At 42.0% G+C, this 22,525-nt stretch overlaps 1 protein-coding gene across 2 annotated transcripts in view; it reads left to right on the top strand.

Annotated features, from left to right (window-relative positions):
* Positions 1–22,525, top strand: part of LOC306856926 (RNA-binding motif, single-stranded-interacting protein 2-like) — a 59,459-nt gene that overhangs the window by 11,242 nt on the left and 25,692 nt on the right. For both annotated transcript variants that reach the window (XR_013783048.1, XM_079396482.1), the window contains exons 2-4: positions 4,378–4,532; positions 18,161–18,219; positions 18,347–18,438. Coding sequence is in view for 1 of the 2 variants with exons in the window: in XM_079396482.1 (XP_079252608.1) it covers positions 4,378–4,532; positions 18,161–18,219; positions 18,347–18,438 (306 nt within the window). In the remaining variant the exon portion in view is untranslated. The remainder of the gene's footprint in view (positions 1–4,377; positions 4,533–18,160; positions 18,220–18,346; positions 18,439–22,525) is intronic.

Raw genomic sequence — 22,525 nt, 5'->3', positions numbered from 1 at the left:
TGACGAAACCTGCAGAAACCCTGTAATTGAATATGACTCATAGAACTATGGATTCGAACAGATCTACAATTGCTTAAGTATTCAGATTCAGATTTGGAGGTTTTTTTCTTTGGGTGAATCAACAGACAGAGATCAGACCAGGCTGTTCTTTTGAGAGTTTCTCTTGAAACTTTTAAAGCGCAAGCAAGATGGGCTCACAAAAGCAGAAAGGCTCATAATTAGCACGACTGTAGCGGGTCCCCGCAGGGCCCCCGAGCCCTTGATTTGTGCCGGTGGATCTTAAACTAGAAGGCCGCGATCTGTAACCCGCTAGCGGCGGTGTGCACAGTCAGATGTCTGCTGCCGACTGTAATTGGACGCTTTATCCTTCTCTGAACCGCATCAAGACCAAATAAGGCCCGAGAGTTTCCCGGAGTGATAATACAGAGTGAGTGTTATTATACCTCACATGGTGAAGCTGTGAGAGATCTTCAATTTGCTTAATGTGGCGTTCTTAGTCTGCTGTTTTCATGCAATCTTCCTGTAAATGTCTCTTGCTTCCAGAGGAAAAGTACATTCGTTTCTCTTGTAGCGCAGAATGGATCATTGTTTGTTGTATCGCGTATACAGTGCAGTAAACCTAACATTAACGTGTCTGTTAAAGTTTAAATAAATACATTCTGGATTTATGAAAGCATAAAACATGAACAATGTATTAATGTTTTAAAATGTAATGCAATTAAAATTGAACAATTCCTTTTTGTTGCTTTTATTTTTTTGGCAAACAAAGTGCTACACCACAGAAATTCATCCATCATGTTTGTACGTGTTTGCAGAAATCGTAGGGCCTTAGATAGTGTTTCACGGGAAATTTAATGTGGTTTTTAACTTTTGCAATATGCTGTTTCAGTAATCACATCATGATCACAATCCGTTGGGGACGTGGTTTCCACCTATTTAGTGCTGGAAAATGGGAATGCATCTTAATTTATTAATTTATTTATTTTTTGAATACATTTATTGCATCAGTGTATTGACACCAAAGCACCATAGGCCTATTTTGTCATCTGTGCAGTGGTGTGAAGATGTGTGGCTCTATCAGATGTCCTGTGAGTGAGAACCCTCTCACAGTTGAATAGACTGTACTTTTGAAAGGAGAGAACGACGGTATTCCCCTTCTTTTCATTTTTCCTCATTCCCTTCCTTATGTGAAAGGAACACTTCACGTTTTTCTAAAATTGCTTGTCGCCACATTCACATTACCTGTTAATAGTCTTTGTACTTGTTGTCAATTCTTGTTGATGTTGCATTTTGGAGCATTAACATGCTTGTGATGGAGCAGCACTGGAGTGAGAGGAAACACAGAAACTCAAGCTTCTCACTCCAAGCAAAATTGGGCAATTCTGTTTCCACTTTTCTTCACTCACATACTCCGGTTTAAAAACATTACCCATGCAGTCAGTCATGGCAGTCCACATCCTCTCCCTGTCTTGGCTCAGTGTTGTGAGGGCTGCAGCTCTCTGTGACAGCTTTATTACCTGTGTCCGTGTCCCCCGATTTCCCTTTCTCGGTGTGATTAATGTCCGATACATGGCGCCTTAAACCTTAGACCGAGATGAGCAGCACATTTTGCTGTCCTTCACATTTCAGTGCCTTTTTTTTTTTTGGCAAGCATCTGAAGGTTGCTTAATATTGTTATTATTGAATGGAAGAGACAAAAGGTTAAGTCAACAAACTCATGGAGCAGAGGGGAGAGGGGATGTTGAAACATGCAAGTTTTTGATTCTGTATGTGGGTGAATTGGATCATCGGTCACATTAGCCAGAGCAGGTTAATGTAAGGAAACGGCTGTTCTGTGTGAAGCCCGACACGCTGCACGATTTTAGCAATCCTATAAGATCGCTGCATGTTACACTGTTCGACATGAATCTTTTAAACTTGGCTATGACGTGTGTAGACTATACGATGAGGACACCTATTGACTTGTATGCTACAAAGCACGTTCCTATAGAAAAATAAAATGTCGTCATTTTAGCGCCATGTCGCGTTGAATTCATGTCACATTTTTATTGGTTGGTCAGTAAACGTGGATCATAACTGCAAACACACTGTACGATGATCATGCTGTATCGTAGGCTTAGGTCGCAAGACTGTGAAAACGGCCGTCTTTGAACCTCGCTCACTGTACGACATAAGAGCACCGATTAGGAGCCACGATCACAGAACTTGCCACGATTGTTTCACGATGCCAGTCTTTCGTCTGAAAATCGTGCAGTGTGTTTAGGGCTTAATACAGTCCTGGTCCTGGCCCCCTTTTCAGAACGGGGCGGAGCTTCAACTTAGGGCTGAGCGATTAATTGCATTTGCGATTTAATATCGCGATATGAAAAAACGCGATTTTTCAACCGCAGAGGCTGCGATTACACTCCGTCACGTGACACGCTGCTTCAAGTCGAACACATCTAAGCAGTCTTCAGAGGAAGCATCAAGTTGGCACGCTATGTTGCCAAGTCTGCAGTTTGCAGTCTTGCATATCATGCAGAATTGACGTGCTACATGTAAATTATATCCTTTGTTGTATTTTCCTGTCAAAATACGGAGTTCTTTTGGAATTCTTCAGCTTTTAAGAACTGCCGGTAGTGGGCGGGACTAACGCGCAAACGGCAATCTCATTGGCTGGCGCTCACCTATTATCCTCCCTGTTTTGATTTCAGCGAATCAGTTCGAGCGAACGCAGATAACCTGATTATTATTCATGAACCCAGCAGCTCAATAATCCTTAGTGCGTTTTATATTGTTCTTATTAGTTGTAGAATTCGTAGTAGTTTCATCTGATCAGTATTATTTGTAGTTTTTTCGCCCTTTTTTTTAATAGAAACACTAAATGACAAACAATAACCAGACCTAAGTTCAGTCAACATGACAAATATGCATTCATACATGGTTATTCTAATTACTAAAGTTCTATCATCATTTAATGCTAAATTATCATAATATCATATAATGTTTGACTGAGAGAGAGAGGTGTCTCTCACATTGTCCCACAGAAACATTAAAATAGTGTAGATTAGTGTACAATGTTTTATAATAATAATTTATTCTATTTAGTGACCATTTCATTCATTTAACATATTCAATATTGGGGGCATCCAAGTTATTTGACATATTTGAATAAAAAAAAAAAAAAGTAACAATAGTTACTTTCCCTGGTAATTAGTTTATTTTATAATGATGTAACTCAGTTACTGTTTGTGAGAAGTAACTAGTAATATAACTAATTACTTTTTTAAAGTAACGTGCCCAAAACTGCATACTATACAATGATTTATTACTTGTCTTTATTGAATAATACAGAATATAAAAAGCTTTTAAAAATAATCGCATATTAAATCGCAAACGCAATATTGGTCAAAAAAATTGCAATTAGATTATTTTCCAAAATTGTTCAGCCCTACTTCAAGTGCTCATACTCCGGAAATACTTGTCCTTTGCAAATACAACCCGAATTCCAGAAATGTTGGGATGTTTTTTAAATCTGAATAAAATTATAACTAAAAGATTTTCAAATCACATGAGCCAATATTTTCTTCACAATATAACATAGATAACATAACAAATGTTTCAACTGAGAAATGTTACAATTTTATGCACAAAATGAGCGCATTTCAAATTTGATGCCTGCTACAGGTCTCAAAATAGTTGGGATGGGGGCATGTTTACCATGGTGTAGCATCTCCTGTTCTTTTCAAAACGGTTTGAAGACGTCTGGGCATCGAGGTCATGAGATTCTGGAGTTTTGGTGTTGGAATTTGGTGACGCTGATGACACGCTCTTTAGCCTGGAGGACACGGCGTCTGATTTCTCAACAAGAATGTCAAATTTGGACTCGTCTGACCATAGAACACTTTTCCACTTTGAAACAAACCATTTTAAATGAGCCTTGGCCAACAGGACATGACGGCGCTTCTGGACCATTTTCACATATGGCTTCCTTTTTGCATGATAGAGCTTTAGTTGGCATCTGCAAATGGCACGGCGGATTGTGTTTACCGACAGTGGTTTCTGGACGTATTCCTGGGCCCATTTAGGAATGTCAATGACAGAATCATGCGTGGTTATTTCACTCATGGATGCATCAAAATTAAAATATTAACCAGAACAATAAAATAACATTAATGGCCGTTAATGGCCATTTCAAATCTGTTTCTGTTCAGAACTATTAAACTTGATTTTGTTTGTTTCTGGTTATGTTCCTGTCCAAATTTGGTTAATTTCCGGTTTTTGTTTACCTTCCTTAAACCGGTTCAGAGCCCTGATTTGTATCGGTTTTCTTTAACAGTAACAACATTTGATTTAACTATACTTATGTGATACGTTTTTTTTTTTTCATTTCAACAGCAAGCCTATGTGTCCTCCAGCCACCAGATGGCGCTGCCCAGTCTCAACAGCACCAGTAGTGCAGGAGGCGGGGAACAGCTGAGCAAAACCAACCTTTACATTCGTGGACTCCATCCGGGGACCACTGACCAAGACCTGGTCAAGCTCTGCCAACCGTAAGTCTCACTGCTCCGTGTAAGCTAGCTAACTTTGGTGTGCTTGCATGTAGTGTTGTTTTTGGCGGCCTGCTTTAATTTTAGTTTTAGTCTAGTCTTTGTGTGAAGCTGTCATTTTAGTTTTTATTAGTTTTAGTCACGTTCATACTCTTTTTAGTCTAGTCTAGTTTTAGTCGACGAAAACTGAGGACATTTTAATCTAGTTTTAGTCGACGAAAACCGAGGACATTTAGTCTAGTTTTAGTCGACGAAAACCGATGACATTTTAGTCTAGTTTTAGTCGACGAAAACCGATGACATTTAGTCTAGTTTTAGTCGACGAAAACCGAGGACATTTAATCTAGTTTTAGTCGACGAAAACCGAGGACATTTAGTCTAGTTTTAGTCGACGAAAACCGAGGACATTTTAGTCTAGTTTTAGTCGACGAAAACCGATGACATTTAGTCTAGTTTTAGTCGACGAAAACCGATGACATTTTAGTCTAGTTTTAGTCGACGAAAACCGAGGACATTTAGTCTAGTTGTAGTCGACGAAAACCGAGGACATTTAGTCTAGTTTTAGTCGTCGAAAACCGAGGACATTTAGTCTAGTTTTAGTCGACGAAAACCGAGGACATTTAGTCTAGTTTTAGTCGACGAAAACCGAGGACATTTAATCTAGTTTTAGTCGACGAAAACCGAGGACATTTAGTCTAGTTTTAGTCGACGAAAACCGAGAACATTTAGTCTAGTTTTAGTCGACGAAAACCGAGAACATTTAGTCTAGTTTTAGTCGACGAAAACCGAGGACATTTAGTCTAGTTTTAGTCGACGAAAACCGAGGACATTTAGTGTAGTTTTAGTCGACGAAAACCGAGGACATTTTAGTCTAGTTTTATTCGACGAAAACCGATGACATTTAGTCTAGTTTTAGTCGACGAAAACCGAGGACATTTTAATCTAGTTTTAGTCGACGAAAACCGATGACATTTAGTCTAGTTTTAGTCGACGAAAACCGAGGACATTTAGTCTAGTTTTAGTCGACGAAAACCGAGGACATTTTAATCTAGTTTTAGTCGACGAAAACCGAGGACATTTTAATCTAGTTTTAGTCGACGAAAACCGAGGACATTTAGTCTAGTTTTAGTCGACGAAAACCGAGGACATTTTAATCTAGTTTTAGTAGACGAAAACCGAGGACATTTTAATCTAGTTTTAGTCGACAAAAACCGAGGACATTTAGTCTAGTTTTAGACGACGAAAACCGAGGACATTTAGTCTAGTTTTAGTCGACGAAAACCGAGGACATTTTAATCTAGTTTTAGTCGACGAAAACCGAGGACATTTAGTCTAGTTTTAGTCGACGAAAACCGAGGACATTTTAATCTAGTTTTAGTCGACGAAAACCGAGGACATTTAGTCTAGTTTTAGTCGACGAAAACCGAGGACATTTAGTCTAGTTTTAGTCGACGAAAACGGAGGACATTTTAATCTAGTTTTAGTCGACGAAAACCGAGGACATTTAGTCTAGTTTTAGTCGACGAAAACCGAGGGCATTTTAATCTAGTTTTAGTCGACGAAAACCGAGGACATTTAGTCTAGTTTTAGTCGACGAAAACGGAGGACATTTTAATCTAGTTTTAGTCAACGAAAACCGAGGACATTTAGTCTAGTTTTAGTCGACGAAAACCGAGGACATTTAGTCAATGAAAATAGCATTTTAGTCTCTTTTTGGTAATGCTGTTCTATTGTTAGCATAATAAGAAACTGTAGAGTTGTTACCATTCAAATAAAATGACTATTAATAAGCTATCTTTCCACTTCTGCGGAAACAGAAGCTGCATCTGAAGTGGCATTAGATGCATTTATACAGACAGTTTGATGACGCTGAGGTGCCATAAATGCATTTACACTGCAAAATTTCAAAATACATAAATAAATTTATAAGATTAATGTTTTACATATTTTTTAAACACAAATAAATGTTGAAAAAAAAAAACGTAATGATACTTTTAAATATGACCTCACTGTACTGGCCTTTTAGCTTAGCTTGCTTGGTAATTAATGTGTTTGCAGACTAAAAATCTCATGATCATGTTCCTTTGAGTATGTTTTGTTCCGCAAACTGCAGTGTGCTTTGAGGTTTGAACTCGAGCCATTTGTGGTTCAAAAGAGGAAACATGAGGGTAGATTCGGGAGACATGAATTGAATAGGAGTGGCAGAAAGGAAATGCTTCATTTTTTCTTGTTCTGAGGTGGCCCTGTGATGAAGCCAAGTGCTCTATTTTAAAATATTACATCAAGCAGTTTTAGTCTTTCAGCAAATTGCATATGTACACACAAAACACTAAAAGGGTCAGCTATTACTTTTACCTTTTTATTTATCTATTTAAATTTATTTTCATAGTGAATCGGGGAGGTTTTATGTAGTGTAAGCTAACACAATACATCTATGTGAAGCTTTGCATGTTAAGCCTGATTGTGTGCTTTGATAACAAGCCTATACTCTGTCACTGTTAAGTTAATTTTGCCTCAGTGTACCGTAATTTTACAGATTTGTAGAGGCTGAGAACTGGTTTTGCTTCTGCAAGTCACGACGGATCTTGTTTAGACCCTATCATTAATGTTTAAACAGACACATTCTTCAGTTCAGTTCAGATGTGGGACAGCGTTAGCACCGCGGCGAGAGAGAGCTGCTGACGCCTTGCTTCTGTCGGAGATGAACTGGAAAAGTGTGACGTTGCTCTTAAACATTTCTGGAGAAAAAAACACGTGATTTTCCACAAACATCAGCACAGCCGTATTTAGGCTATGGAAAAATTAATGCGACAGTCGTCCATTTCTCGGAACGCAAACGCAGTGCTGTACTTCGCAATCCTGCAGTTAAACAGCACTTGAGCAGCTTTTCCTTTAAAATACATTACTCGTCTGAATTTGTTTCTCCTTATCTTAAAAGCAGCTTATAATTATTGAAATTAAATGAATAATATTGGTCAAGTCACCTTTGTTTATATACAATACGGATTGTGTCAATGCAGCTTTACAGTATCAAACAGGAAGATAGTGAGTAATAATGCAAAAGGACAACAGTAAACACTCAATTTTCAGTTAAAGGCAGTTCATCATTGAATTCAGTGAATGTCATCGTCCAGTATCTGTGCAATCAAGTCGACAATATCGCAGGAAATTAAGTACATATCTTGGTACATATGAATTTCTTTGGAACACGGGAAAACCAGCCGACAAGTGTCCAGTGTACATGTGAACTCCTTCAATATATTTATGAAGTTAGTTGAGAGAATAAACAAGTTCATCCACATTATTTGTTAAACAATAAAGCCAGTGAGTTGTGCTTTCTGTTTCGTCTCAGTATCTGCTTTATATGCATTTGCACGGAGGACTGTAGGTTAGGATGGGGGTTTTCGGTAATTTAGGGATGCTGTGTAAAGCTCTCCATTTCTGGTGTCACATGCTGTCTAGCCAACAGCCTTTTCCTGCCGTATGACGGATGTACCAGTCTCGAACAAACCACGTTTATTATTTGTTTTGGTGTGTAGTCGGCTAAATGCATGCATCATGTACTTCTGTCACAGCTTAATATGCAGAGACAACTAAATAAGTCATTCATAAGCTAAACACTGTGGCTCTGTGCAGCTTTCAACATTGCTCTTTTTGTTGAGCAGTCCAACATATCAACTGGATTAATGGAAGGTTGTTGTTTTGTAACAGTAATGTCTACTTAAGAGATGATTGGCCCATGATTTGGTCTGCCATTGTTTTATTTTAAATTTTTTGGGATTTAAATTAATTGAGAAAAGTTTCTGGTTGGCACAGACACGTGCATTAAACGTTATAAAAGAACAACATTATTTTAGTGGCTTTGTAAAAAAAGCTATACTGCCTTAAACTTAAAAGTGGAGGCAAAATAACTGCCTAAAACATTACTGTTTACAATTTACATCTAATATTTAAGCTTATTTTATGAAAATGATCATTTGACTAACATGTATTTAAGATCAAATATTTTTGTTAAATGTAAATAAAATATTTGAGAATGGAGAAATGATACCGATCCGTTTCCAAAAATAAAATGATTACTTATTATCACTGTTGTTCATCTTTAACTGGAGTAAGCTGGACAGAACTAACAGGTGAAGAGAGGGAAATCTGTTTTGTGTTTTCGCACAGGTTTCAGATGAGGGGAGATCTGCTCGTGTTTATGTTGGGATTTCTAGGGATTGCTTTAATGTTGGGGTTACTGTTGTGGTGATGAGTAGATCGAGGATGGGCCAAGAGACCTTTAGACTATATAAGACGCATGTTGCTTTATTTTAACTGCAGTAACTGTGTGCAGCGATAGTCTCTTAGCAGTTGCAGTTGGAATAGAAAATGTGTTTATTTTATAGTGAGCTCAAACAATGCAAGTTCACATTGCTGATAAATACTGGTTCATAAATCAGTTTTCTCAAAAGATTTGGGTTGTGCAGTGTACTCAGTTTTTACTCATTTACTTAATTCATAAGGTATATTTCAATGATTTCGCAGCTTTATAATTCGAGTATCAGACTTTGACTGAGAAGCAAATCTATAATTACATCAGTCACTTTTCTTTGGGCTGATGTTGATTTGTTAAAGCCGTCAGGGTGAGCGTAGACATAAGACTGGACTGAAGTGAGGAGAAGATGACAGGGTGAGAGGTGAGGAAGTGTTAGTGGAAATACTTTAAAGGAGAAACAAATACCAGAGAGTGTGACGGCAAGGACAGCATCAGCGCTAACTGGGTCATGGTTGAACGGTAGTGGCTCAGACGTCTCTCTACACACACACACACACAAATGCAAAACCAGATAGGTGTTTGACTGGTTACCTTTGAACTATTCAACAGGATGTATGTCACAGCATAATAAGGCACTTCCTCTATTTTTGTTGTCCTGTCTTGTGTTTGGTTTTTCCCCTTTCCCCCTTTGTCCTCTCAGTTATCTCACTCTCACACTGATAATGTGATACTTTATATGAACATTGACTTTATTTAGATTACTGAAAAATAAAGAATAGAATTGGCACATTATGCCAATGTGTTATCACATATATATATATATATATATATATATATATACACACACACACACACACACACACACGTATATATATATATATATATTATTTTGTGTGCAAAAATGTACAAACAAAATAAATGTACAGCATACATAATATTGACGTTTAGCTTGCACATTGTTTGAGATTTTGCCAAGATGTTTAATATGTAATCAATCAAAGATATAATCAACAAATGAATTATCAAAATGTTAATTGCAGCCCTTCAGCAGAATATCATATGAATCGTTTAAAATCCAGAGCTGATTTGTAAATGAAGCGTATTGGCCTTTTGATGTGGTGTTAGTAACTCCTGACAGACGAGGTTGTTGTAGCAGCCAAACGGTGTGTTAATAATGCTTGTTCTGTTCCAACAGTTGCACTCAAATGTAGAAAGTTATGCTTCATTTAGTCGTTCCAACGCAGCTTTGCCAACAGCACTCCACTGTGCCAACTGGCCAAACATCAGACTTCCCACATGTCAGCGTGATCGGAAAAGAGTCCGAGACAGACAGGAATGTCTGTGTGTACTGCCAGAGGCGCTGAAGAGTTATCTCTGTCTAAACGAGGATTAGAATGACTTTATGACGAACATTTGAAAGGTTATTGCTATGAAGCAACAGACGTTATGCATGCTATTTATACATGTAAATTAATTTAATTTTATTTACTTTATTAATAAAAAATTACATTGAAATTTAATTTTAAATCTAAATAAATGATGATAAATCAGTTTATATTTATCTAGGTGTAAGCTTTTAGATCAAAATTCTTCTAGGATTTGAGAAACAAATGAAACGGTGGTATTTTATGTAAAATATTTAATTTGGTATGTAATACATATTTTACAAAAAAAAAAAAAAATTCTGGAAACATAACACACACAAACATAATCAGCGTGATGGCAGTGAATCCAGTGTGCACTAAGACCCAGAGAGAGAGAGAGAGAGAGAGAGGAGCTGAAGGAGGAGACAGAAGTGGAGTCTGTTACATCCGTCATCTGCTCTCACTGAAGCTCACGAGAGCACAAAACATGCCTGCTCTTCATCTAATACATTATTTATGTCATGATACTATATGATCATTTGTGTGTCTGTGTAATGTACACAAATATAGTTTTGCATTTAATTACAGCAATCGTTTATTACTAAATTAGAATAATAGTTTGTTTTGTTTGTGTAATTCATATTTAGACATTAGTCATTTGAATTAATAAGATGAGCTGTTTTGCAAAATATGCATAAAACCTTTTTTGTTACATGAACTAAAAACTGGAGATGGATAGTTGACATGGACTACTTTTGATATCTTGACGTGCCCTGTGTGTGTGTGTGTGTGTGTGTGTGTGTGTGTGTGTGTGTGTGTATATATATGTAGAGAGAGAGAGGGAGGGGGGTGTTACAAAAAAATTCTGCCTGGAAAAAAAAAAAAAAAAAAAAAATATATATATATATAATTTTAGGAGAAAATTTCAAAGAGCATTTAGAGGTTTTTGCATCTGAACTAGGGCTGAGCGATATAAGCAAAAGTCCATATCTCGGTATTTTTTGGCTGATTTGCGGTATATATCTCGGTATTTTGTTTTTGGATTAAACAAATAAAGTGAATGTAAGCATGTAGGCATATATTATGTGCAAAAAAAGGTTAAAATCACATTACATTTTAACATTGTAACACACAAAAATAACCCTTTTAAAGCAGAAGTTAAATTTACTGAACTAAAAATGAAAATAATAAAGAAGCACAGACTAATCGAGTAAAAAGTCTATTTTGATTACCCCATTACACTTTACAGTTAGTGCTATCATACACACACTTGTAGGTTTAAAATTTTACATATGTCACATTTATTGTCCAACTTCAATTATTTAAGCAAAATGTATATTTTAGTCAGAATTATTGCGCTCATATTTCATTGCACTCTGTCTGTTTGAAGTCTCGGCGGCGCTCGTTCTGGATGAAGTCTGTGAAGTTTAGCGGAGAATCGCAAAGCTCATGCACTTCTGACAGCAGAATGGAAATATTTCAATTTTTAACAGTTACAGATGGAGAATAAACCTGTGAAATGTAAGTTATGCATTAAGGAAAACGGCACATCTCAAACACATTAAACAGCGCGAGAAGCATCTCAGTCAGCAGCCGGGGGGAGCGCGAGCCGCTTTAAACTGAAACTATAAACTATAAGCTACTATATCTTACAAGTTTTTTACGAGTCTTCATATGAAGCTTGTCACATGTTTAGAACAAATTGCATTAAGCACTTTCTCCGCAGCAGTTCAGTCTGTGTCCTCCCTAGATATTGTTTCTGATGCGCTCGTATCAAACTCGATATTAACGGTATTGTTTGATACCGTATCGCTTATAAAAATTATATCGATATATCGTACAAACCGCCCAGCCCTAATCTGAGCTTTTTATATATATACAGGTCCTTTTCAAAAAATTAGCATATTGTGATAAAGTTCATTATTTTCTGTAATGTACTGATAAACATTAGACTTTCATATATTTTAGATTAATTCCAACACAACTGAAGTAGTTCAAGCCTTTTATTGTTTTAATATTGATGATTTTGGCATACAGCTCATGAAAACCCAAAATTCCTATCTCAAAAAATTTGCCACAGACTTGCCTGATCTGGCGCCCCGTCTCTCGGTTCGGAAGCGGTCTCTTCCCCCGAGACGAGGGCTTGACGCTGCATCCTCCGAGGAGGTTGATGTGACGAGCGTTGACGAGGTTTCGCCGCCTCTCTCGCCCCAGAGAGCTACTTCTACACAGGAGCCTTCCGTTTTCCCCGATCTCCTCACCGAGGTGTCGAGATCGCGGGTGAAATTTTTTCGTCCCGGCCAGTCGTTCCCGCGGGAACTGAATGAGCGCGGGTATGCGGCGATGATGCCGCGGGTTGAACAGACGCTTGCGAGCTATCTGTCTCCCTCCACGGCATCGCCTTTGAAGGCTCCTGCTCTGCTTACAACATCTTTGGTGGGCAGAGGGTATGCACGCTCTCTAAACTCAGGTGGCTGCTGGGCGGGCGCAGCCTCCTCCGCATACCAGCTCCTCGCGCAAAAGGTCCTGACGGGCGAGCCCCAGGACCGCGGAGGGCGACCCCTACTGGGGTGGAGTGGCTTGCACCGCCGCACTCGGTGACCACTTCACCTCGGTGCCCTCCAGGGACTTGTCTGCTGACCCTGCCGCTGTTCCAGGGCACAGCCGGTCCCAGCGAGTATATTTCTCAGGTTTGTCCGCCCGGCAGCGCGGAGCCGAGAAACTCGCCTCAGCCGCCAGATTACGCGTCTCATTCCGGTGCGCCGCATCGAGACAGCGGTCTGGCCGCTTCTCTGAACCCAGAGGTCAGTCTCGAGAGACTGATTCCCTTAGAAGATCATTGGGCAGCGAGCTGCCGAATGTGTCTCTTTGGGTCCTGCCTTGCAGGGTCTGGTTCGTTCAGAGGTCCTGACGGGTGAGCCCCAGGACTACGGAGGACGACCCCTACCGGGGTGGAGCGGCTTGCACCGCGGCACACGGTGACCGTTTCCATTCGGTGCCCTCCAGGGACTTGTCTGCTGACCCTGCCGCTGTTCCAGGGCACAGCCGGTCCCAGCGAGTATATTTCTCAGGTTTGTCCGCCCGGCAGCGCGGAGCCGAGAAACTCGCCTCAGCCGCCAGATTACGCGTCTCCTGCCGGTGCGCCGCTTCAAGACAGCGGTCTGGCTGCACCAGAGGTCAGTCTCGAGAGACTGATTCCCTTAGTAGAGCATTTGACAGCCTGGCAGCGGCTGCCGAATGTGTCTCCTTGGGTCCTGCAGACCGTAGCGAAAGGCTATCGTATTCAGTTCGGCGGGCCACCCCCGCCGTTCTGCGGGGTTGTTATGACTGCGGTCCGCCCCGGGCAGGCTCTGGTTGTGGAACAGGAAGTTGGTACTCTGCTGAGGAAGGAAGCCATCGAGTTGGTTCCTCCTCACGAGACCCAGTCCGGTTTCTACAGCCTGTACTTCATTGTTCCGAAGAAGGATGGAGGGCTGAGGCCCATACTGGATCTGCGTCTACTGAACCGCTCAGTCAGAAAGCTTAAGTTCAGGGTGCTTACTATCAAGCAGGTCGTGACTCAAATCAGGTCCGAGGACTGGATTGTCACGATAGATCTCAAAGACGCATATTTCCATGTTTCCATCCTTCCTTCTCACAGGAAGTTCCTGAGGTTCGCCTTTGGGGGCAAAGCGTACCAATATCGGGTTCTTCCCTTCGGCCTAGCACTTTCACCCCGCACTTTCACCAAGTGTGTGGATGCGGCACTGGCCCCCGTTGCGGCTTCAGGGCATCCGCATACTCAATTATATCGACGATTGGTTAATCCTCGCTCAATCAGAGCGGTTGGCGGTTCGGCATCGAGATGTCGTTCTCGCCCACATGAAAGAACTGGGGTTGAGACTGAACGCCAAGAATAGTGTGCTTTCTCCGGTTCTGAGAATCACTTATCTAGGCGTGGTGTGGGATTCGACCACGATGCAGGCACGATTGTCCCCTGCTCGGATCGAGTCGATCCTTACTACAGTCAGGAGAGTGCGAGAAGGCCGGTCACTCACTGTCAAGCAGTGTCAGAGACTGCTGGGGCTCATGGCAGCTGCGTCCAGCGTGATACCTTCTGGCCTGCTGTACATGAGACCCCTACAGTGGTGGCTCAAGACCAAGGGGGTCTCCCTGAGGGGAAACTCACTCCGCGCTGTCAAAGTGTCACGCCGTTGTGTCCGTGCCTTCGACATGTGGAGGAATCCTTGGTTCTTGTCCCAGGGCCCGGTGTTGGGAGCTCCTTGTCGCCGCGTCTCGCTAGCGACGGACGCTTCCCTCACCGGTTGGGGTGCGGTCATGAGTGGCCACCCTGCCCGCGGTCTGTGGAGAGGTTGCCACCTGACGTGGCATATCAATCGGCTAGAGATGTTAGCGGTGTTCCGTGCACTCAAGCACTTCCTCCCAGACCTGAGAGATCACCACGTGCTGGTGCGCACCGACAGCACGGCAGTGGTCTCTTACATCAACCACCAAGGAGGTCTGCGGTCGCGCCCCTTGTACAAGCTGGCACACCAGATCCTTGTGTGGTCCCAGGGCAAGCTCTTATCTCTAAGAGCTATGCACATACCTGGGCATCTCAATGTGGGAGCAGACATCCTGTCGAGGCAGGGGCTGAGGCCCAGGGAATGGAGGCTTCACCCCGAGGTGGTGAAGCAGATTTGGGGTATTTTCGGCCAGGCCCAGGTGGACCTCTTTGCGACTCAAGAGTCAGCACAATGTCCTCTCTGGTTCTCGCTGACCCCTCCAGCTCCTCTGGGACTGGACGCTATGGTACAGACGTGGCCGAGGCTCCGTCTGTACGCCTTCCCCCCCGATCGCTCTGCTCCCTGGAGTTCTGGCGAGAGTGCGCCGGGACGAGGTCAGACTACTGTTAGTAGCACCGTTCTGGCCGGGCCGAGTATGGTTCTCGGACCTGATATCTCTCCTCGACGGCACTCCGTGGGAAGTGCCCGTCAGGAGGGACCTCCTCTCACAGGCCGGGGGCACCGAGGTGCACCCTCGCCCGGAGGGATGGAAGCTGTTGGTGTGACCCCTGAGGGGGCACAGCTCATAGTTTCCGGTCTGTCAACCGAGGTTGTCGAGACCGCCAGCTCGACCCAGTCAACTGCCCCGTTGGTGCAGTACTGGTGTTCCTGCAGGCCCGTTTCTCCGCAGGGGTAACCCATTACACTGTTAAGGTCTACGTGGCAGCTATTTCGTCATACCACGCCCTTACCGGTGGCCAGTCAGTGGGTAGACACCCCCTGGTTACACGTTTCCTCCGCGGTGCGCTGAGGCTGAGGCCTCCGGTACGATCTCGTCCCTACGTGGGATCTGGCTGTGGTTCTGGAGGCTCTGTGCAATGCACCTTTCGAGCCCATTCTGGAGATAACTGAGAGACTCCTCACTATCAAGACCGTTTTCTTATTGGCTATCACCTCTCTGAGGAGGGTGAGTGACCTTCAGGCCCTGACTACGGCCTCTATTCACTTTGCGCCCGGTTCGGCGAAAGTATTCCTCTACCCCCGCGTGGGGTATGTTCCGAAGGTCCCATCGGTCGTTCCACAGCCGGTCGTACTGCAGGCCTTCTGTCCTCCTCCCTTCGGGGAGCCAGACCAGGAGAAGCACAACCGTATGTGTCCAGTGCGAGCACTAGACGCATACATCCACAGGTCCTCCCTGTGGAGAAACCGGACCAGCTGCCCGTGTGCTATGGTCCGCCTAAGAGGGGTCTTCCTGCTACGAAGCCCTCCTCTTAGTAGGTGGATTGTGGGTGCCATGGCTTTGGCATACGAGGCCTCTGAGCTCCCCCCGCCGGTGGGAGTCAGAGCGCACTCAACCCGAGGTGTGGCGGCCTCCAAGGCCTTCTGGGCAGGTGTTCCATGCAGGACATCTGCAACGCAGCTGGGTGGTCCACGCCCCTGACTTTCGTTAGGTTCTATGACCTCGACATCCGAGCCACTCCCGGCTCCTCTGTCCTTTCGTCCTGACACCAGGCAGGGACTTGTCAGTCTGGCGGCGTTGTTATCTCGTTCCCATATGCGTTTTCGACTCAGCTCGAAGTTCCTGGAAGGGAACGTCTCAGGTTACGTATGTAACCATGGTTCCCTGAAGGGAACGAGATGCTGCGTCGCGTTGCCACACTTCCGGCATCCCTGCCAGCGCTTGCTTCATGACTTGAAGCTGAAGCCGGCTCCGCCGCACGTGCGTATATGCTTCCTGGCCGTGACGTCACCCCGCCCGTGACGCCTCGCCCTTGTTTGACTGATTACACATCATATTCAGAGCCTGGTCACGCTGAAGGCGTTCCCATATGCGTTTTCGACGCAGCGTCTCGTTCCCTTCAGGGAACCATGGTTACATACTTAACCTGAGACGTTTTCAAATAAGCCTGAAGGACTTGATCAGGGCTCCGGCCCTCCAGGAACTGAGTTTGACACCCCTGCTCTAGCACTTTAGTGCAAGTTGGAACGTCAGAGAACAGGCCCAAATGTTGGCAAATCAATTGAATAATATCAGTACGCTCAGAAGGATTTAAGACAAATGAGAATCCAAATCAGCCCAAATTTTTGAATTTGACAATCTACCTTATTCCTTAAGCCTCAATTGAATTGCACCTCCAGACAAAGGAGCAGTCATAGATGGTAGGGAAGCTGGCTTAACTTTCAAAACACCCATGTCAATTCTGACGATTTCCTTCACACTATCTTCCAGTCGCTTCTCACTACTTGGAACAGTAATATCATACTGAGGGGCCAACTGCAAGAGTTGATCCTTTGTAAAAAGCGCAAGCAACTCTTCTGAAGGCTCCTTTAGGAAATCCTCTAAAGAAGCCATTACTAAAACTCAACCCCAACTAAACTAGAGTGCTAACAACAAAAGCACAAAACATGGGAAATGTGGGAAAATAAAAAATAAAATACTACAAAATGAATTAATCATTTTCATACACTCTTAAAAATAATGGTGCTTCAAAAGGTTCTTCAAGCGAAAGAACCATTTCTTCCACAAAGAACCATTCAGTCAAAGGTTCTTTAAAGAACCATCTCTTGCTTACCATTTTATAATCTGAAGAACCTTATTTGCCACAAAGAATATTTTGTGAAACAGAAAGGTTCTTCAGATGTTAAAGGTTCTTTATGGAGCCATTTAGATAAAAGGGCTATTCTATGGCATCGTGAAGCACCTTTATTTTTAAGAGTGTAGTTAATACTCATATCAGTATAATACCCAAGACACTCTTATAAACTTTAACTTAAAATCTTGATGTTAATTAAATATGTGATGCATCATCCATCCTGGCCTGTAGAGGTAACATCTGAATATTGGCTAATTGAAAGAGATGTCTTGTTCGTAGTGTAGTGTACTTGGCTCTTTTCAGTAACAGGGCAGACAAACGGAGAGACAGACAGACAGGTGTGTTGGAGAAAAGCCCAGACAAATTGTTTTGTCTACATGGAAATAGCTCAACATACAGTAGCTTTGAAGCCGGTTGGAGCACGGAGATCTCCCTCAGAGTCATTCACAAGCGTGGGAGGTGTGTGTTTGGCCAGCTTTACATGCAGAAACACTGTGAATGTGAGTCATACGAGATTCACTGCCAGTTCTGACACTTGCCATCTTTATGGGAATGTTTGAAAAAGCATAAAGGATATTTAAAGAGTTGGTTATAAAAATGGGAAAATATGTTTGGTGTTGAATCGAAAAGTCGTAATATCAGGAATAATCTCAGCATTTGCCAAACATGCTCAAACTGCATAGAGATGATGTACATTTAACTAAATATTTGTGAAATGCCTCATATTTTTACTCATTTCTCACAGGTCAATACATAATAAGCATTATCAGAAAAAAAAGAGAAATTGTGCATTTAGCATTCATTAGCTGATGTATTAAATGCCTTTACAACTGTTGCTTCTTTGTTGTAATATCATGTACTCTACCGTTCAAAAGTTTGGGGCTGATAAGATTTTATATTCCAGTCTTTGTATTTTTATTGTTTTTTATAGGTATGGAAAGATTGTGTCCACCAAGGCTATTCTGGACAAAACTACCAACAAGTGCAAAGGTGGGTGAATAGAGGCTTTATGTTCTTGAGAGAATCACTCCTCAATTCTCAATGTTTCATTTACAATGATGTAAACTATGCATTTGACACACATTTATTGATTTTATGTATTGATTTGTGTGTGCAGGCTATGGCTTTGTGGATTTTGACAGTCCTGCAGCAGCACAGAAGGCTGTGACGGCGCTCAAGGCCAGCGGGGTTCAAGCTCAGATGGCAAAGGTAGACTTTTACAGAAAAAAAAACATGAACATAATGTCCATTCAGCACATAAACCTCTGATTGCGTTTGATGCTTCAGCAGCGTGCAGCGACGATTCACTCAACTCACGATTCGATTTTCTCACAATTTTTTTTTTAACAAAATACGACTGAAGACATTTTACAGTAAAAGAGAAGGTGTCCATTTATTAGGCTATTGCTGCACATTTCTTTGTGAAATTGAAATATAGCAAAACTAAATTGAAATTTTGAAACAAACGCCAAATCAAATAAGCAAGTTACACAAATAAAAGAAATATCTTCATATAAACAAACTAAGGCTTTGTCTGTGGTCTTTTCATTTAAAATGAGAGGAAACCACCACTGCATTTAATAATGATCTAAATAAAGATGAAGCATATGAGCAGTTTTTAATTGAAATTTCGAAATTTCGAAATTTGAAGCAAAAACAGAATGGTCTGACATTAGTTTTGTGAAACTATACTACATAAAACATATCTGAAGGAAACAGCAGACGAGCTGAATGAGATGCAAAGTCACTCTCTGCCAGCAGGTGGCGCTTATGAACAGCAGCATTTCCTGTATCTTTACTTTAATATGAATCGTTCAGAGGCAAGATGAAAGGAAAATACCACGTCAATTTTCTAAAGACAGTCAGTTCCCCTCCGAGATACATTCCTATAAACTCCTACTCCAATTGTATGTCGCGATTTGTTTGGCATCTCAACTGATTTGAATCATCACATATTCGAATAGATTTTCAACCGGTTCACAGTTAATTGTTACGTCCCTATCTTTGTTTATTTCATGAATTCCAGCTCTCATGCCTAGAAATGCCTAGATTCTCAGACCTCGGTCTCCACTGACGTGTTTCCGTTCGAGCAGTTAAGGCCTAATAAATCGCTGTGCCTCGATTGTCTCCAAAACTGAATGTCATATGATTCACGCCACAGCAGTTTAGACCGGACCAGAAATGAACGTAAAACAGTGTGCAAATAAGACTTGCTGCACACAGTCTAAGGCCGTGTGTTGTTTATGTCGTTTTGAGACTATTTAATGTCTTCTCATACACACGTTCGCTTCTGTTAGTTTTAAAGAAAATCTAGTATTATTATTTTTGACCCAAAATGAAACCTTTGCACATTTTTGTTTTTTTTATTAAAAAGAAAACACAACTTTTTATATACAAAATTAAAAATAAAGTAAAAAGTATATACTTATCCCAAACCTTTTTAGCTTATTTTTTATATATTTACACTTTTGTTGAGAAATTGTGCATTAAATTAAAAGTGACAGTAAAGACAATTATAGTATTGCAAAAAATATATATATTTCAAATAAATGCTGTACTTTTGAACTTTCTATTCTTTAAAAAAATGCTAAAAAAATGTATAATGGTTGAATACTGAAAGAAAAACTATAACGTTTCCACAAAAAGTATTAAACAGCAAAAACAACATTGATAATAATCAGAAATGTTTTTTGAGCAGCAAATCTGAATATTTGAGGTCAACCGATATGGGTTTTTCTCTGGTCGATGCCCATATTTAGAAATTTTAAGCACCCCCCCCCCCTTAAGCACCTTCTCAAAACAGTTCTGAAGCATGCTTTTTGTTTATGTTTGTTGACAGACACCAGTGTTTACCACAGACTTGCAAATGCAAATTCATTCTCTGCCAGCAGGAGGCGCTGCTGGAGCGGGAAATATAGCGGTTTCCCCGGTAACGGCTGCAATCAAATCAGCCTCTACTTTATCAGGCATTACAGGAAAGATGAAATGAAAATGACATAGTAGCTTTTCTGAAGACGGTCTGTTCTTTTCAAAGATACATTCATATAAAAACACCCGCACTGCATTTTAATTTTGAAACGTGCAGTCACTGCAGTGCTCAGTTTATTCAACAAAGTATAATTATAAGCCTTTTGGAAAATCTATTTGTGGCGGTCAGTTTTGATATTGTGACGAGCCGCCACAAATAACTCAATGTATGAGAAACACTGAACACTGCTATAAGTCAGTAATAACAAAAATAAAAGAGTTAACTTATATTACACAGCCTGCTGCTCATAACTGCTTAAAGCCCTAAACACACTGCATGATTTTCGGCTGTCCCAGATGACAATCGTGGCAATATCTGTGATCATGGCTCCTAATCGATGATCCTTCGTCGTACAGTGAGAGAGTTTCAAAGACGGCCGTTGTCACGGTCTTGCGACCAAAGATAGCCTACGATACAGCATAATCATCGCACAGTGTGTTTGCAGTTATGATCCATGTTTACTGACCAACCAATAAAAATGCGACATGAAATCAACGCGACATGGCGCTAAAACATAAAACTGCTTGCCTCAAGCTCTTATCCCTTCCTCTTCGCCGTTTCCACTTTTTTCAGCACACATGCAAATACAACTGCTAAAGTGTGATTCATCATGCTCTTTTTGTTTACCACTAGCGCATGCTGATAACATTTTATTCTACTATAGTAACATGCGTCGTAGCGTACGAGTCAGTAAGTGTCCTCATCATACAGTCTACACACATATCGTGGCCAAGTTTATTAGATCCATGTCACACAGTGTGGCATTCAGTGATCTTACAGGATTGCTAATATCGTGCAGCATGTTTTGGGTTTAAGCGTGCACTGGCCACGAGCGATGACATCAGGGAGGCTATTGTTGGACCCACAGACACATTTCATGAGGAAAGTTAACGTGCACGTTATAATCAGCCCAGAAGTTTAGTCTGAATTGCACGTGTTTCTACTTTCACATGCAAATGCATCAATTCTAATAGGGTAAAATGTAATTACACTTTTGAAATTATCTGTTTTTCCCCTCCCATTGTTAGCTGAAGCTGTGTGTGAACAAGCTGCGGCTGCAGAGTGTAAGCTGTGGTCTCACGCAGCCAGAGCATAGACTGAACAAAAAAAAGATGGACGACGCATCTCCACTTCCTTCCACTATAGAAAAGTGAAGCCAAAGGATCCCAATATGACCACTGTCCTCTTCAGTATAGAGATTCGTTTTGAGCCAGAGTCTGCGCAGTAGAGATTCGTTTTGAGCCAGAGTCTGCGCAGTAGAGATTCGTTTGGAGCCAGAGTCGGCGCAGTAGAGATTCGTTTGGAGCCAGAGTCGGCGCAGTAGAGATTCGTTTTGAGCCAGAGTCTGTGCAGTAGAAATTCGTTTTGAGCCACAGTCGGCGCAGTAGAGATTCGTTTGGAGCCAGAGTCTGCGCAGTAGAAATTCATTTGGAGCCAGAGTCTGCGCAGTAGAGATTCGTTTAGAGCCAGAGTCTGCGCAGTAGAGATTCGTTTGGAGCCAGAGTCTGCGCAGTAGAGATTGGCTTGGAGCCAGAGTCTGCGCAGTAGAGATTCGTTTGGAGCCAGAGTCTGCGCAGCAGAGATTTGTTTGAAGCCAGAGTCTGCACAGTAGAGATTCGTTTGGAGCCAGAGTCGGCGCAGTAGAGATTCGTTTTGAGCCAGAGTCGGCGCAGTAGAGATTCGTTTTGAGCCAAAGTCTGCGCAGTAGAGATTCGTTTGGAGCCAGAGTCTGCGCAGTAGAAATTCATTTGGAGCTACAGTCTGCGCAGTAGAGATTCGCTTGGAGCCAGAGTCGGCGCAGTAGAGATTCGTTTGGAGCCAGAGTCTGCGCAGTAGAGATTCGTTTAGAGCCAGAGTCTGCGCAGTAGAGATTCGTTTGGAGCCAGAGTCTGCGCAGCAGAGATTCGTTTGGAGCTAGAGTCTGCGCAGTAGAGATTCGTTTTGAGCCAGAGTCGGCGCAGTAGAGATTCGTTTGGAGCCAAGTCTGCGCAGTAGAGATTCGTTTTGAGCCAGAGTTGGCGCAGTAGAGATTCATTTGGAGCCAGAGTCTGCACAGTAGAGATTCGTTTGGAGCTAGAGTCTGCGCAGTAGGGATTCGTTTGGAGCCAGAGTCTGCGCAGTAGAGATTAATTTGGAGCTAGAGTCTGTGCAGTAGAAATGAATTTGGAGCCAGAGTCTGCGCAGCAGAGGTTCGTTTGGAGCTAGAGTCTGCGCAGCAGAGGTTCGTTTGAAGCCAGAGTCTGCACAGTAGAGATTTGTTTGGAGCCA

The sequence above is a fragment of the Barbus barbus genome, assembly GCF_936440315.1.
Source record: "Barbus barbus genome assembly, chromosome: 37".
NCBI lineage: Eukaryota > Metazoa > Chordata > Actinopteri > Cypriniformes > Cyprinidae > Barbus > Barbus barbus.
This window is presented reverse-complemented; position numbering and strand designations above follow the sequence as displayed.